The sequence below is a fragment of the Scyliorhinus canicula genome, chromosome 20 (genome assembly GCF_902713615.1).
Source record: "Scyliorhinus canicula chromosome 20, sScyCan1.1, whole genome shotgun sequence".
Classification (NCBI taxonomy): Eukaryota; Metazoa; Chordata; class Chondrichthyes; order Carcharhiniformes; family Scyliorhinidae; genus Scyliorhinus; species Scyliorhinus canicula.
Genome location: NC_052165.1, coordinates 11,755,172 through 11,771,635, shown reverse-complemented (window position 1 = coordinate 11,771,635; position 16,464 = coordinate 11,755,172). Strand labels below are relative to the sequence as shown.

At 50.2% G+C, this 16,464-nt stretch overlaps 1 protein-coding gene across 4 annotated transcripts in view; it reads right to left on the bottom strand.

Annotated features, from left to right (window-relative positions):
• met (MET proto-oncogene, receptor tyrosine kinase) overlaps positions 1-16,464 on the bottom strand; it is a 190,100-nt gene that overhangs the window by 9,675 nt on the left and 163,961 nt on the right. For all 4 annotated transcript variants that reach the window (XM_038780787.1, XM_038780790.1, XM_038780788.1 and 1 more), the window contains 5 exons: positions 15,322-15,475; positions 10,172-10,315; positions 6,777-7,007; positions 4,590-4,670; positions 4,238-4,419 (listed from right to left, as the gene is read on the bottom strand). In XM_038780787.1, the coding sequence (XP_038636715.1) occupies positions 4,238-4,419; positions 4,590-4,670; positions 6,777-7,007; positions 10,172-10,315; positions 15,322-15,475 (792 nt within the window). The remainder of the gene's footprint in view (positions 1-4,237; positions 4,420-4,589; positions 4,671-6,776; positions 7,008-10,171; positions 10,316-15,321; positions 15,476-16,464) is intronic.

Below are 16,464 nucleotides of genomic sequence, written 5' to 3'. Positions count from 1 at the left end.
GCCATGGCTTGCTGAGACTGGGCCATGGCCTGCTGAGACTGGGCCATGGCCTGCTGAGACTGGGCCATGGCCTGCTGAGACTGGGCCATGGCCTGCTGAGACTGGGCCATGGCTTGCTGAGACTGGGCCATGGCCTGCTGAGACTGGGCCATGGCCTGCTGAGACTGGGCCATGGCCTGCTGAGACTGGGCCATGGCCTGCTGAGACTGGGCCATGGATTGCTGAGACTGGGCCATGGCCTGCTGAGACTGGGCCATGGCCTGCAGAGACTGGGCCATGGCCTGCAGAGACTGGGCCACGGCCTGCTGAGACTGGGCCACGGCCTGCTGAGACTGGGCCATGGCCTGCAGAGACTGGGCCATGGCCTGCTGAGACTGGGCCATGGCCTGCTGAGACTGGGCCATGGCCTGCAGAGACTGGGCCATGGCCTGCAGAGACTGGGCCATGGCCTGCAGAGACTGGGCCATGGCCTGCAGAGACTGGGCCATGGCCTGCAGAGACTGGGCCATGGCCTGCAGAGACTGGGCCATGGCCTGCTGAGACTGGGCCATGGCCTGCTGAGACTGGGCCATGGCCTGCTGAGACTGGGCCATGGATTGCTGAGACTGGGCCATGGCCTGCTGAGACTGGGCCATGGATTGCTGAGACAGGGCCATGGCGTTGAGCGCCTCTGCCATCTACCGCTGGCTCTGGCTCGTGGCTTCCTGTGAGAGGGCAGCCATGTCCTAGGCCACAGACGGCGCCTGCACGGAAAGCTCCAGGCCTTGCAAACTACTCCCCATGTCTGACACCGTCGCACCCATTGCCTCCACCGCGGACGCCACCTGTGCGGTTTCGGCCTGGGTGGCACGCATGACCGGCACCACTCCCTGCTCCTGGACGCGGGTGCACTCCTCCACCTGCGTCTGCAGCCACCACAAGCCGGCCGTCACCCCCTTCGATCGTCCCTGGTTCGGTGACTGCATCGATATGGATGGGTGTGGTAACTCCAGGAACCCAGGACCCGTCTGGGCGGCAGATGTTTGTTTGGACCAGGATGCCCTCTGACCTCCTGGCCCGTCTGTGCTCCTACCCACCTGCTGTACCGGTACGGCTGTGTTGAGCGCACCAGTGAGTGTATCAGATGCCTCATCACTAAAGTGCCCAACCGAGGTGAGTGTCTCTGCGATGGTGGAGGGTGTTGGAGGCAGCAGTGGTGTTGTGTCGTGAGCATCATCCAACCCAGAATCCATGATCCCCTGGGGTGGCGGTTCGTGTCCATCCGTCCGCTGTGTCACTGTCCTGTCTTTCGGTGTCATGTGTGTCGGTGTCCCGGGTAGGGCTGTCCTGGGTAGTGGTGTCCCGGGTAGGGGAGTCCTGGCTAGGGCTGTCCTGGGTAGGGCTGTCCGAGGTAGTGGTGTCCTGGGAAGCGGTGTCCTGAATAGGGCTGTCCTGGGTAGGGCTTTCCTGGGTAGGGCTGTGCTGGGTAGGGCTTTCCTGGGTAGGGCTGTCCTGGGTAGGGCTTTCCTGGGTAGGGCTGTCCTGGGTAGGGCTTTCCTGGGTAGGGCTTTCCTGGGTAGGGCTGTCCTGGGTAGGGCTGTCCTGGGTAGGGCTCTCCTGGTTTCTGGTGTCCTGGGCAGGGCTGTCCTGGGCAGGGGAGTCCTGGGTAGGGCTGTCCTAGGCAGTGGCGTCGTGGGCAGGGCTGTCCTGGGTAGGGCTGTCCTGGGTAGGGCTGCCCTGGGTAGGGCTATCCTGGATAGGGCTGTCCTGGGTAGGGCTGCCCTGGGTAGGGCTGTCCTGGGTAGGGCTGTCCTGGGTAGGGCTGTCCTGGGTAGGACTGTCCTGGGTAGGGCTGTCCTGGGTAGGGGTGTCCTGGGTAGGGGTGTCCTGGGTAGGGGTGTCCTGGGTAGGGGTGTCCTGGGTAGGGGTGTCCTGGGTAGGGCTGCCCTGGGTAGGGCTGCCCTGGGCAGGGGAGTCCTGGGTAGGGCTGTCCTGGATAGTGGTGTCCCAGGTAGGGTTGTCCTGGGTAGGGTTGTCCTGGGTAGGGGTGTCCTGGGTAGGGCTGTCCTGGGTAGGGCTGTTCCTGGGTAGGGCTGTCCTGGGTAGGGCTGTCCTGGGTAGGGCTGTCCTGGGTAGGGCTGTCCTGGGTAGGGCTGTCCTGGGTAGGGCTGTCCTGGGTAGGGCTGTCCTGGGTAGTGGTGACGTGGGCAGGGCTGTCCTGGGTAGGGCTGTCCTGGGTAGTGGTGTCCTGGCTCGGCTGTGACGGGGGCCTGTGGCTGCTGCCCCTCACGATGGGTGTCACACGCCTGCATCGCCGCACTCGCACGAGACGGGGGCGTCGTCTCCATGTTGCTCTAGGCCTGTCCCTGTCTCTTGGGCACCCTGGGGTGTCCTGCGGGCAGTCGGCATCCACGGGGATAGGTTCCTTGACGTTTGGTCCTGCAATACACAAAACAGCATACATGGTTAGACACGCAGGCGGTGATCGGGGGATATGGGGGAGGTGGGGATATTGGGGGATATGGGGGAGGTGGGGAAATTGGAGAGGGGGGATATGGGAGAGGGGGATATGGGGGAGGATGGATATGGGGGGATATGGGGGAGGGGGGATATGGGGGAGGGGGATATGGGGAGGGGGATATGGGGGAGGATGGATATGGGGGGATATGGGGGAGGGGGGATATGGGGGAGGGGGATATGGGGAGGGGGATATGGGGAGGGTGGATATGGGGGGATATGGGGATGGGGGATATGGGGGAGGGGGATATGGGGGAGCGGGGATATGGGGGAGGATGGATATGGGGGATGGGGGATATGGGGATGGGGGATATGGTGGAGGGGGATATGGGGGAGGGGGATATGGGGAGGATGGATATGGGGGGATATGGGGGATGGGGGATATGGAGATGGGGGATATGGTGGAGGGGGGATATGGGGGGGACAGGTTGTGGGGGGTCTCACTTGGTGGTGCGCCCCCGCCCTCTGCATCGGCAACCTCCCGATCCTCTGGTCCGCCTGCCAGTTCCAGGGCCCTCTCCTCATGAACGGTGAGTGGTCTCTCATCAGCTGTGCCCCCTGCGGTCCTCTCACGCTCCCTGTTGTTGTGTGCGAGCTTCTCCCGTGGGGGGCAGGTGGGTGGGTGGCAGAGATAAAGGGCAACAGTGTTAGGCAGGGATATACATGCAGGCCAGCGGTTGTGTGTATATTGGCATAGGTACGCAGCACATTAGGGTTAGGGTTGGTTGCACCTGGGGATATGCCGCACATCGGGGGGGGGGGGGGGGGGGGGGGGGAGTACTCATCCTGGCTGCCCTGATGAGGTTGTTCACCTTCTTGTGGCATTGTGCGCCTGTCCTTGGTGTTACAGCCACAGCGCTGATGGCCTCTGCAACCTGGCTCCACAGGCGCCGGCTCAGGCGTGGGGCGACCCTGTGGCCGTGTCCGGGGTACAGGGCCTCCCTCCTCTCCTCGACTGCGTTCAGGAGCGCCTCGATGTGTCGCGCTCCTGGAACCTCGGGGCTGCGCAGCGGGCGGCCATCTTGTCGGATCTCCGGGGTGGGGGGGCGCGTCTGTTGTGCTGTGACGCCGCCTGGCGTCAATGACGCCGTGCGTCCGCAGCGTGTTGCGCCATCGCGAATGGCGTCACGCCGCTACTAGCCCATTCCGGGCCGGAGAATTTGCGTTGTTTTGGGGGGCCCGACGTTAGAGTGATCCGCACCGTTTTTGGCGCCGGGTCCCGGTCATCGCGCCGATTATCAGAGAATCCCGGGCATGGTCCTTCCGGAGAGAATCGGGTAAGGTGATCCGGATCTCTGGACTTTCCGCCTGTGTCGTTGTTCTCTCTGACGGTGAACATGGGCTGGAAATCGTCCCCAATGTCATAATAGAACCATAGAACGCACATATAAAAATTAGATTTTCGGGTTAAAGAGCAGCTGCAGTATAGCTTAGTGTGCGGTTAAAAACCAGTTCCACATCATTAACCAAGTGTCACTGTCTCAGACGGTTCCAACGGTCATGATAGTGTAAAAGGGGAGGTTCTAATTAGAGCAGCAATTTTGAAACGTTTGCCGCCTGCAGGGATTGCAACAGCGAGCCCCGTGGAGGAGCAAAGGATCACTGACAGCAATTTACGCATCCCCGCCTGTGTCTTGTTATAATGGACTCCAAGACAAATTAGGTCCAAAGTGATAAGCCTACTGCATGCATTTTGTTCAAACTCTCCCTGTAGCATTATGAAAGCTGTGGTGTTACTTACATGACTTTCATCTCTTATAAAGTGCCGTAGGTCGCCGTGTTTCATGTATGGCAGCACCACCAATGGGGATCCTTGGTGTGGAAGACAGATTCCCAGCAGAGAGAGAACATTGGTGTGTTTGAAATCTTTCATTATTAATCCCTCCTTCAGGAATTGAGTTACTTGTTCTAAGCAAGTGATTCCTGCACAAGTAGAGACGGCATAATAAGCTTCGTGATCTTGTGCACCTTCACTTTGCAGAGCGCACACACAAAGTTTTCAAGGCCTGATTTAGGATGCATCTTCAGTCACGCATTGGAAACAGCAATATTATATTGTAAATCCTTTTAAAATGAATGTTTTGTTGACTTACTATTCAGACACTTCACTGCACAATGCACATTCGTCCCATCTTGGCCCAAGAGAGTTCCATGGAATACGCACCCAAAATGACCTATTACATTTTGAGACATTAAAGAAAACAGAAAACAAAGAGACATTAAACGGGAAAAAAAACGCGTCGCTCATTGTGGAAATACATGCAGAGGAAAGGGAAATCGGAACAGCAATCACAGTTGGATAAAACTACACATTTACCTCCTGATGCGACCATCAATTCGCGCGAGACAGAGAGTTGAAGTGAACAGTGGCTTTAATCGACTAGAACAGTGCCTGCCTGCAACTGGTCTGTTAGTGGGAGCTGCCTACAGGGCAGCTGATCTTTATACCTCCCCTCAAGGGGCGGAGCCGGGGCGGAGCCCACAAGGGCACCAACCTGATACATTCTATCCATAGGTGGAGCCCACATGGGCAACAGCGTGATACAGTGTAATACATGGTGAATGGGCAACGCTGTTTGAAACATTTCCTTTTGTTAGTTGTAGGTAACCTGTTCTTCGGATTATCAACTTTTCTTTTTTATTATAAACTTAGAATACCCATTTATTTATTTATTTTTCCAATTAAGGGACAATTTAGCATGGCCAATCCACCTAAGTGCACATCTTTGGGTTGTGGGGGTGAACCATGGGGAGAATGTGCAAACTCCACACGGAGAGTGACCCAGGTCCTCAGCGCCGCACTCCCAGTGCTAACCACTGCGCCATGTGCCGCCTGATTGTCACCTTTTCTTTAAAAAGGTGCGACAGTACCAAAGGGGTATTGGCGATGCAAATTCATCATCCTAAGATCTCTGAGAAAGGGGAAAGAAAGTTGGAGAAACAGGAAGATGAGGGAGGGTATAGGAGGAAAGAGGAGGTAAAGTAGTGAGGAGCAGTGACGAGGAGCAAGAGAGGATAGAAGGAGACTGCAAGGAAGGGGACGAAGAAGATGGGGAAAAGAATGAATGCTCTGAGCAACCCTTACCTTACCAAGAGAAGGTTTATGAGACCAAGAGAATTTAACTTTAGTTCTCTTGGGAACAATATTTGAGGGAGTTCTGCCTCTGGGAAGGCAGTGACAGGGCTATAAGGAGCCCTGCAGCCGACTGCCCACTGCTCGAACGACTGACAATAGTTCAAATCAGTGAAGCCATTAACTTATTTCCTATGGCTCCTTTACAGGTCGGGAACAACTGGCACAACAGAGCCGGGGTGGTGGTGGTGGTGGGGGGGGGGGGGGGGGAGACACTAAAATGCCATTACAAGTACAGACTACCAACCCAAACCATTGCAATAAACCCGACTTAGGATTGGGCAAACTGGAGTCCTGCTCCACCATACTTCCAATATTGGATAAGGAATTCTGTGGGTAACGCTGTATCAAGTATTTCCAAGTATCGATGACCATTAACAAGACAAGGGTCAATGATCCTATAATGTTGGGCTGTGTTGATGGCTCAATACATTAATGCAGTGTTTTTAAAACTCTTTTTCCGGAGAGCCATTTTTACCAACCGGCCAACCTTCAGATCCCAACCCAGCCGACCTTTGCGACCCACGCCGGCCGACCTGCGCGCCCCACCATTTTCTCTAACCTTGTTTGTTGCTGACAAAAATGGAGGAAATGGTTTTGGGTCCCTTTGGCCCCAATGGTCCGTTTGGCCCACGAACTTGAAAAAGAAATGCAGCGACCATATTAAAAAAATGCATTTGCACATGTGCACCAATGATTGGGCACGCATGCGCAGTGTGGCCGAAGTTTTTAAAATCTGTTTCTGGCCATATTAAAGGCCGCTCGCAGCCGGCATTATTAAAAGCTGGCTGCTACGGCTGTTGTGCGCGGACTTGCGCGATCGGGAGCAAGTCCGCGACCCTCCCAACACCCGCCGCAACCCACCTGCGGGTTGCCCCCCCACCCCGAGTTTGACAATGCCTGGATTAATGCAACACTTGTCATAGTATTTAGTCACATGTCAAAATCTTCAAGGTCTGATTTCTGGATTATGCTAAATTAATAGAACCAGCATGGCATAAACTCATTGTTAAAGTGATTCGGTAGTTACGTACGCATACACAGAAATGATAGTGTTAAGACAAGCCTCAAGATATATTAAATTATTCGAAGATGAGCTGCTTCCCTCGTGTCCTGGATTTTATGGTAGAAATGTTTGGAAACTTGCCTCTTCCAATCACCTCTGTGGTGTGTGTTGTGAGCTCGTCAGTACTGATTACCATGTGCTGCACTTCTTTCAATAGTTCCGAGTCCAGGCTGCAGAAGTTGATGTTCACGTCATTCTGAAGCAAAGGTATGGTTGAATCGGAGTCTCCATTTGACAATATGCAAGTAAGATCTGAATGAGAAAACTGGGCTTGTCTGTGCGATGCGACCTGCGCCAAATTCTGAAATGGATCTATTAATCAAAAAAGGAATTACATTTGTTTTCAACTGAAAAAGTCTTTTACATTTAGTAAAGTACTTCAAAATGAAAAGAAACATCATGGGCCGGAATTCTTTGGCCGTTCGCTGGTGGTGGGACTCTCTGGTCCTGCCGGGGCCGGTTTCCCGGCGGCGTGGGATGGCTTCAGTGGGAATTCCCATCGGCAGCAATGGAAGCAGGGAATTCCGCCGCCAGCGAACGTCGCCAAGAAACATGCGGCTGGGAGGCCAGAGAATCCAGCCAAAGATTTATGATGAAACTCTACTGCTTTTCCTCTCAAGTTCAAGGAGCCTCTCCCTGTAATAATGGGCAGTATAGAGCTCAGCTTCCATCACCAATAACAATGACAGAACAAATTTCAGGAATGATGTAGCTCGGAAGGTGCTGTTAATGTTGTATGCCAATCCTTTTCTGCATTATGGTCTGTGACCGCAATTACTAGTACTTATTATTACTGAAAGTATTTTAATTATCTCATCAAAAACCAGATCTTGAAAAATGAGAAACTATTGACATAGATTCATGGAATAAGCACAGAACAAGGCAAATCAGCCCATTCAGTCTGCACCAGCTCTTTCAATGAGCAACTCAGTTAGTCCCACTCCCTGGCTCTTTCCCCACAACCCTTCAGTTTTTCTCCTTCAAGGATTCACCCAATTCCCTTTTGAAGGCTACTAATTTATCTCTGTCCACCACTTTACATTGCAGTAGGAAGGAGCATAAAGGAAGAAATAACGGGAGCTTGTCAGAAAGGTACGACGATAACCATAGGAGAATTTAATCTCCATATAGATGGGAAAGAATCAGATGGGCAAAGATAGTCTAGATGAAGAGTTCATAGAACGTTCTTGGAGTAGTTTCTTAGAGTAGCATGTTCTGAATACAACCAGAGAGCAGGCTATACTAGTGTGCAATGTGATAGGACTAATTAATGCCCTCATAGTGAAGGCTCCCCTGGGTAGCAGCAATCATAATATGGTTGAATTTTATGTTCAGTTTGAGGGAGAGAAGAGTGGGTCCAAGACTAGCATTTTATACTTAAATAAGATCATTTATAAAGGCATGAAAGCAGAGCTAGCTAACGTGAACTGGCAAATTTAGTTCAAGGATAGGTTAATGGAAATGTAGCAGCAGACATTTAAAGGCATATTTCAGAATGCACAGAATAGAAACATTTCAACGAGAAATAAATATTCCAAGTGGAGGATCCACCATCCATGGTTAACTCAACAAATTAAAGATAGTATCAAGTGTAAAGAAAAAGCATATAATTGCACAACAATGGGTGGCAGGTCAGAAGATTGGACAGGATATAAAGAACGGCAAAAAATGACTAAAAGATTGCAAGGAGGGAACAATTAGAGTACGAGTGAAAGCTAGCTAGAAATATAAAAACAGATAATAAGAGTTTCTATAGGTATTTGGAAAGAAAAGAGCTGACAAAGTGAATGTTGGTCCTATAGAAAGTCAGTCTGGGAAATTAATGGAAAATAAGGAGATGGCAGATTAATTGAGCAGGTATTTTGTAACCCTTCATTATAGAGGATAATGAAGCAGGTTCAAAGAGCAGAGTAGCCTACTCCTGGTCCGAATTTGTATGTTTGCATGCTAACCAATCAGTGAATAAACAATGTTTCCTCAAGTGGCCTCTGCTTCCTTTCCCAAATCACCTTAAATCTATACTCCTTGGCTATTGAACCTTCAACCAATGGGAACAGGCCATCTTCATTTACCCTACTAAAACCCTTTATGCTTTTCAATACCTTCATCAAATCCCCTATTGGCCTTCTCGACTCTAAAGAGCACAACTGCAGCTTCTCCAGCTGACTCAGCTCACCAAAACCAATGAAAAGATGAATTGCACTTGCAAATGTCCAGATATCTCAAAACATAAAGACAATTTTGGTTATTGATGGGTTGGTGTAGGCGTGGGTTCGGGGCAAAGGCATCTGCAATATTTGCAATACATAATCCTAAAACCTGCTTCCAAGCGAAACATAACAGGTTGTGAGGCATCATGGGGTTTTTAGCCAACTTGCTTGGCCACAAACGTGAATCCTTAGTCCCCACGGACTTACACTGAGATGGCCTATTCTGCAAGACACCCTTTATAAGCAGCTGCCCCCTATGGAATGCTGCTCGCAGCACAGAGATGCAGATAAGGTAGTGTCAGTCTATACGTATCCAGGGAACCCAATACAGCTAATAGGGCAGGCCTCCATCTGTAATTGAGCAGGCTGCACAGCCCTCTGCTACCTAGCAACCAATACTTGCTGAGGAATTGTGTCCAGCCGACATGGGCTGTGTAGCTGTATACATGTTGGTGATTTCTTATGTTCGGTGGAGGGATGCATGATATCCCCAAAGGACGGCTCACCGCTAGTGTAACAAACCGTTTGGTAATGAAGCACACCTGAGTTTTCTGGATTCATTCCCACTCACAGTTGGGTAACATTTTATTTCTCTGACCAGAAATGGGTGGTACACGTATTACTAAACGAGCAAAAAAATTACAGCAAGGCCAGGTAAATTCTCCCCGGTGGGATTCTCCATCTCGCTGGCACTGCCAGCCCACCCGCGGGTTTCCCGACAGCGTGGGGTGGCCACAACGGGAAATTCCATTGACTGGCCACGGGAACGGAGAATCCTGCTGCCGAAGACGGGGAACACATGGCTGAGGAGGCGGATAATTCATCCCATTCACCAACGGTTTACTGCCAGTTTAAGAAAAATGGAATAGGGAGCGAAGGGCATACGTATCAGAATGATTCTTGGGTCTATAATGAATTTGTTGCCACCACATGGGTGGTGTGTGGTGGCAGTGCTATGAATCAGCTCAGTCACTTCAAGTTGGGAATATCAACCAAAGTTTTGACCGCCTTTTGCTACCCAATGACTCTTGCTGCATTGTGCGGATATCAGATGAGGAGAAGGTGAGGGTGTTTCTGCATCATCAATATTCAAATTCACAAAGTGCAGAATGGCCATTTGGGTGAGGTATTGGGGAACAACTGGGAGCAATGGAATCACCGCCACCAGACGATTTATTGGCTGCGGTAGGAAAGGAACAAAAGTTGCACAAGTATGTGTTTCCAACATTGAAATTATGGACCATTTAATAACAAAACCATCCATACCTTCTTGTAGAGTCGTTCGATAGTCAGAGGAGTCATGAGATATCATTTCCGCAGTGATACTGTTTCGTGTCCTTGTATTCACCAGCCTATCCAGGTGCAGAGTATGCGTTCTGCCATCATTTCGCACTTCGTCCAGATTTAGATCTTTTAATAAAGCAAGGCAAGTTTTCAAGAGTACAACACGCGAAAACTGCAACTTGAATTAACACCTTAATTCAGAAGAACATTGGCCAGATTTTGGAGTCGTAATGCAAGCAAAATTGTCAGTGTTGACCATCGTTGCAATCGTGGAACTTGTGTCAACTGCACAAGCAGTTGAACACAGAAATCCAGAAGATCCCCTGCTCCTCCACAGGGAGCGCTGCTGCTGACCCCACAGACATCAATCTATTAGAAATCACTGAATTGACGAGAACTTTCTCTTTCACATTGCAGTATCATTGTTAACACCTCACAAAAATGTTATTTTAAAAAATTTCTTTCACAGGATGAGGACATCGCTGGCTAGGCCAGCATTAGGTGTTCACCCCTAATTGCCTCTGAGAAAGTAGCGGTGAGCTGCCTTCTGGAATTGCTGGGGTTTATTTGGTGGAGATACGTCCACAATGCTGATGGGTATTCCAGGACCTTGACCTTGCGATGCTGAAGGAACAGTGATATCAGGATGGCTTGCAGGGAAATGTGCTTGTGGTGACACTCACCCATCTATTGCCCTTGCCCTTCTGGAGTTTGAAGATGTGAAAGGTGCTGTCGAAGGAACCTTGCTGAGTTGCTGCAGTGTACCTTGTATGCGGCACACACTACCTTGCTGTGAGTTGGTCATGGTGGAGGGAGTGAATGTTTAAGTTGGTGGCGCCAATCAAGTGGGCTACTTTATCTTGGATGGTGCCGAGCTTCATCAGTGTTGTTGGAGCTTGACTCACCCAGACAAGTGGAAAATATTCCATCACACTCCTGATTTGTGCTTTGTAGATAGTGGACAGGCTTTGGGGAATCAGGAGGTGAGTTACTCGCTACAGAATCCCCATCCTCTGACCTGTTCTTGCAGCCACAGTATTTAAATGGATGATACAGTTTAGTTCCTGGTCAATGGTAACCCTCAGAATGTTGACCGTGGGTGATAGACAGAGCTAGACAACTCCACAACCAACGGATCAGACTGAAGCTCTGCAGTCCTGCCACATCCAGCTGTGAATGGCGGTGGACAATTACACAACTCACAGAAGGAAAAAGCTCCATAAATATCCCCATCCTCAATGATGGAGGAGCCCAGCATCAGTGTAAAAGACAAGGCTGAAGCATTTGCAATAACCGTTAGCCAGAAGTGCCGAGTGGATGATCCATGGTCTCCTCCCATGGTTCCAGCCAGATGCCAGTCTTCAGCCAATTCGATTCACCCCATGTGACATCAGGAAATGGCAATAGTATCGAAGACTTGTGAACCAGAACTACCATGCCCTGAGACTAGCTGTTCCAGTACAGCTACAACACTGGCATCTACCTGGCAATGTGGAAAATGGCCCAGGTATGTCCTGTACACAAAAAGCAGAATAAATCCAACATGACCAACTACCGCCCCATCAGTCTGCTCTCACTCATCAGTAGAGCAATGGAAGAGGTCATTAACAGTGCTATCAAGTGGCACATATTTAGCGACAATCTGCTCACTGATGCTCAGTTTGGGTTCCACCAGCATCACTCAACTCTTGATCCCATTATAGTCTTGCTTCAGTGGAAGCATGGTGGTGCAGTGGTTGGCACTGCTGCCTCACGGCGCCAAGGACCCGGCCCTGAGTCACTGTCTGTGTGGAGTTTGCACATTTTCCCCTCACATGCGTGGGTCTCACCCCCACAACACAAAATCTTTTTTTTTTAAAATAAATTTTAGCATACCCAATTCATTTTTTCCAATTAAGGGGCAATTTAGCGTGGCCAATCCACCTACCCTGCACATCTTTTTGGGTTGTGGGGGTGAAACCCACGCAGACACGGGGAGAATGTGCAAACTCCACATGGACAGTGACCCAGAGCCGGGAGCGAACCTGGGACCTCGGCGCTGTGAGGCAGCAGGGCTAACCCACTGTGCCACCGTGCTGCCCTCTCCACAACCTAAAATGATGTGCAGGGTGGATGCATCAGCCACGCTAAATAGCCCCTTAATTTGAAAAAAAATAATAGGGTACTCCAAAATTTAAAAAAAAATAGTTTTGCTTCAAACATTCACAGAAGAGCTGAACTCCAGGGGTGAGGTGAGAGTGACTGCCCATGACACCAAGGCAGCATTTGACTGAGTGTGGAATCAAGGAGACTAAAATACTGGGGTCAATCGGAATCAGGGGGAAAACTCTCCACTGGTTACAGTCATACCGATCACAAAGGAAGGTGGTTGTGGTTGTTGGGAGTAATTTCAGTCCCAAGACATCACTTGCTGCTGGCCAGGGGTGACTTCGGCTGCGGACTATGCCCAGCGCTGCCACATTCGGGCGGGGGGGGGGGGGGGGGGGGGGGGGGGGGGGCGGGGAGGCGTGCTGCTGGCCAGGGGTGACTTCGGCGAGGGCTGGGGAGACTGATGAGGGGTGGCCAGGGAGGGTACTATCAGGCAGATCAGGTCTCTGCGTGGCCGGTGCCATGTTGTGCGGCGCAGCCGCTGCAGGTTGTCGGCATGCACATGCGCGGCCACGGACCCGGCAATTCTCTGTCCGTATCTGCAGGTAAAGCCGGGCTGCTCGCCCCTCACCGGTCAGAATATCGGTACTGGGGCCTCGCCGATTTTTTCATCATAGGACTAGACACAATCTCCAGACATAGCCTCAAAATTGGGGAGAGAGAATCCAGCCCCAATGTTAGCTGATGATTGTATAAATGTTCACCATTCAGACTCTTCAGATATTGAAACAGTCCATGTGCAAATGCAGCAAAGCCTGGACAATATCCAGGCTTGGGCTGACAAATGGTAATAATGTTCACGCCACACAAGTGCCCGACAATTACCATCTCCAATAAGAGAGAATCAAATCATTGCCCATTGACTTTCAATGACATTACAATCAGTGAATCCCCCACCATCAACATCTTGGGCGGGGGTTACCATTGTAATGAATGTAGGATTTTATATATATTGGATTTTAAAGTATTTGGAGAGTTAAGGGTTAAAAGCCTGGGCTAGGGTATGTTTGACTGCTGAAATCATGGCTTTAAAAGAATCTTGGTTTGTAAGATGGCAGTGGTTGTAGGAGCCAGAGGTGCAATTACTCATCGTAAAAAAGCTTGGGCTAATGCAATTTTGTTTTGATTAAGGGGAATTCCCTGGAGAGCAAATTAGTTTTCAGCTTGGTGAAATGATGTCATTGCTGGGTGGAGCTAAGGCATCAGGCATTTTGAGAATGCATTTCCAGTTGAGTTCTGATCTGTCTGAAGCTGCGTGTACAGTGAAACAGTTCTGCTCTTACTGCAAGTTACTGCAAATAGATTAACTGTGCAAATAGGTAATAACTGTATGAGGACAAGGAAGACATCCAGCCTGAGGTTCTGCAGGGGTTCGGATCGGAGCCAGATCTGTTCTCTAAAGCTGTGCCAAGAGATTCTTTATCAAAGAATAACTCTGTAAAGCAAATGTTCTTCGGTGCCATTGATATTTCGGGTGGTATGACAGCAGAGATGGTCTATTATCTTGTTGTTTAAGTGGGAATAAAGATAGCAGTTAAGGGTATTGTTTTTATGGTGTTGAGTAGTATTGTTTAAGGGATAACTGTAAACTATTTTTGGGTGTAATGTTAAATACTGTGCTCGTAATAAAGTTTTGTTTCACTCCCTATTTCTTTGTGCAACCACTCCTCGAGCGAGGTGCCCTTTCCTCACAGTCTTACAAAATTAAAAATATAATGGGCTGGATTCACCGATTTTCAGCCAAAGTGTAGAGGATCTGTAGCGTTTTACGTCAAAAAAATCGGCAGCGCCCCCTCAGCAATCCTGCGACCAGTGAAGGGTTCCCTGGAGAACCAATTAGTTTTCAGCTTGGTGAGATGATGTCATTGCTGGGTGGAGCTAAGACATCAGACACTTTACATCAGTGTGAAACACCCGGCTCCCACGATAAGAACGGCTGGAGAATGGGCGGCTCCATGGCCACGCATGCGCACGACGACAACCTGTAGCGGTCGTGCGGTGAAACATGGTGCCGGCCATGCACGGACCCCCACCTGCCAGATGGTGTCCCCATTAGCCATCCCCCAGAAGTCCCAACCCCCAGCCCTCGTGGAAGCCCGCCCCCGGCCAGCAACATGGCTTCCACCCGACTGTGGCAGCGCTAGCCACGGTCCGCAGCCGCCACACGTCAACCGCTCGATCGCTAACTCAGTCCATCGGGGGCGGAGCATCGGGGGAGAGCCTTCAGACGACGAATTAAGGCTGTCCCAACGGCGTGCAGCGCCCGATGTGATGATGCCATTTTGGAAGGGGAGGAGCATACAAAACCTGCGGCAAACAGGCGCCGCTCCCGATTTCGGCATCAAAAGGGATTGTCCGCCCGATCACCGATTACGAAATCGGCGTCTGGGAATGGTGAATCCCGCCCAATATTGAGGTTTCGATCCAGTATCCTAGCCACTGTTGGGGTCTGGTCTGGGATCATAATACCATTCACCAATTGGATTAGCCATACATATACTGTGGCTACAAGAGCAGGTCAGAGGCTAGGAATCCTGTGGTGAATAACTTACCTCCTGATACTCCGAAGCCTGTCCACTATCTACAAAGCACAAGTCAGGTGTGTAATGGAATAATCCCCACTTGCCTGGATGAGTGCAGCTCCAACAACACCCAACAAGCTCGGCACCATGCAGGACAAAGCAGTCCGCTTGATTGTCACCCCATCCATTAACATTCACTCCTTCCACCACCGACAGACCGTAGCAGTCGTGTGTACCATCTACAAGATGCACTGCAGGAACTCACCAAGGTTCCTTAGACAGCACCTTCCAAACCCACAACCACAACCATCTAGAAGGGCAAGAGCAGCGGTTACCTGGGAACCCCACCACTTGGAAGTTCCCCTTCAAGTCTCTCACCACCCTGACTTGGAAATATATCGCTGTAATTTGTAGAATTATACACTAAAATACAGTTTGTATGTGGTTTATCACGTGTTATACCTTTTTTCTGTTTCTTTTTGAACCTCCACACTAATACTCCAAGAAGCAAAGGAACCAGCAATATTACTCCAACTACACCAACAAGTCCAGTCAGATTCTTATTTTCAAGGATGATTACTTTGCCCAGAAGAATTGATGAATTGGCTTTTCTCCACTGAAACGAAACAAATAAATCAACCAAGAAATTAGCCATAGAAGTCTGTGGAAAATACATGACCAATGCTTTTTCTTATTGATTTAATTACAAATAGCACGAAATACAGATGGAGGACCAAGTATCTGGCACCCCAAAGACTAGAAGGGCCCGAAATGCGGACCCTGCCCTGGAAACTACAATCCCATCAGGCATTGCTGTCTGTTGTATCAGGGTCACGGCATGCTGATCCCCATGTTCTTTGGGTCCTGGAATAATGGTGGAAGCTCCTTATTCCTTCCATTTCCCATCCCAGCAGGTCCGTGGAGAAATCAGCCCGGCATCAAATTATCCTATTCTTCCCAACTCCCCACCCCGGGAAAATCCCTTAAATGGCACACATTCGGTCCTGAGCTTCCCAGCCATGGGGATCCGATACCTGTACTTAACTTTAAATTAGGCAGGGTTTTACATTTTTCAACAGGGTGAGGGAGGCGGAATTGAAACCAATGGGTTCACTTGCTTCTCACCTCGCCCAATCGACCGCCATGGGATGTGGGTGTTGCTGGCTGAGCCAGAATTTATTGCCCATCCTTATTAGCCCTGGAGGAAGCATTGAAGAGTCAACCACATTGCTGTGGACCAGTTAGGGATGATCGGGCATTGGATTGGATTTGTTTATTGTCACGTGTACCGAGGTACAGTGAAAAGTATTTTTCTGCGAGCAGCTCAGCAGATCATTCAGTACATGGGAAGAAAAGGGAATAAAAGAAAATACATAATAGGGCAACACAACATACAAAGTGTAACTACATAAGCACTGGCATCGGATGAAGCATACAGGGTGTAACGTTAATGAGGTCAGTCCATAAGAGGGTCATTTAGGAGTCTGGTGACAGTGGGGAAGAAGCTGTCTTTGAGTCTGTTTGTGTGTGTTCTCAGACTTCTGTATCTCCTGCCCGATGGAAGAAGTTGGAAGAGTGAGTAAGCCGGGTGGGAGGGGTCTTTGA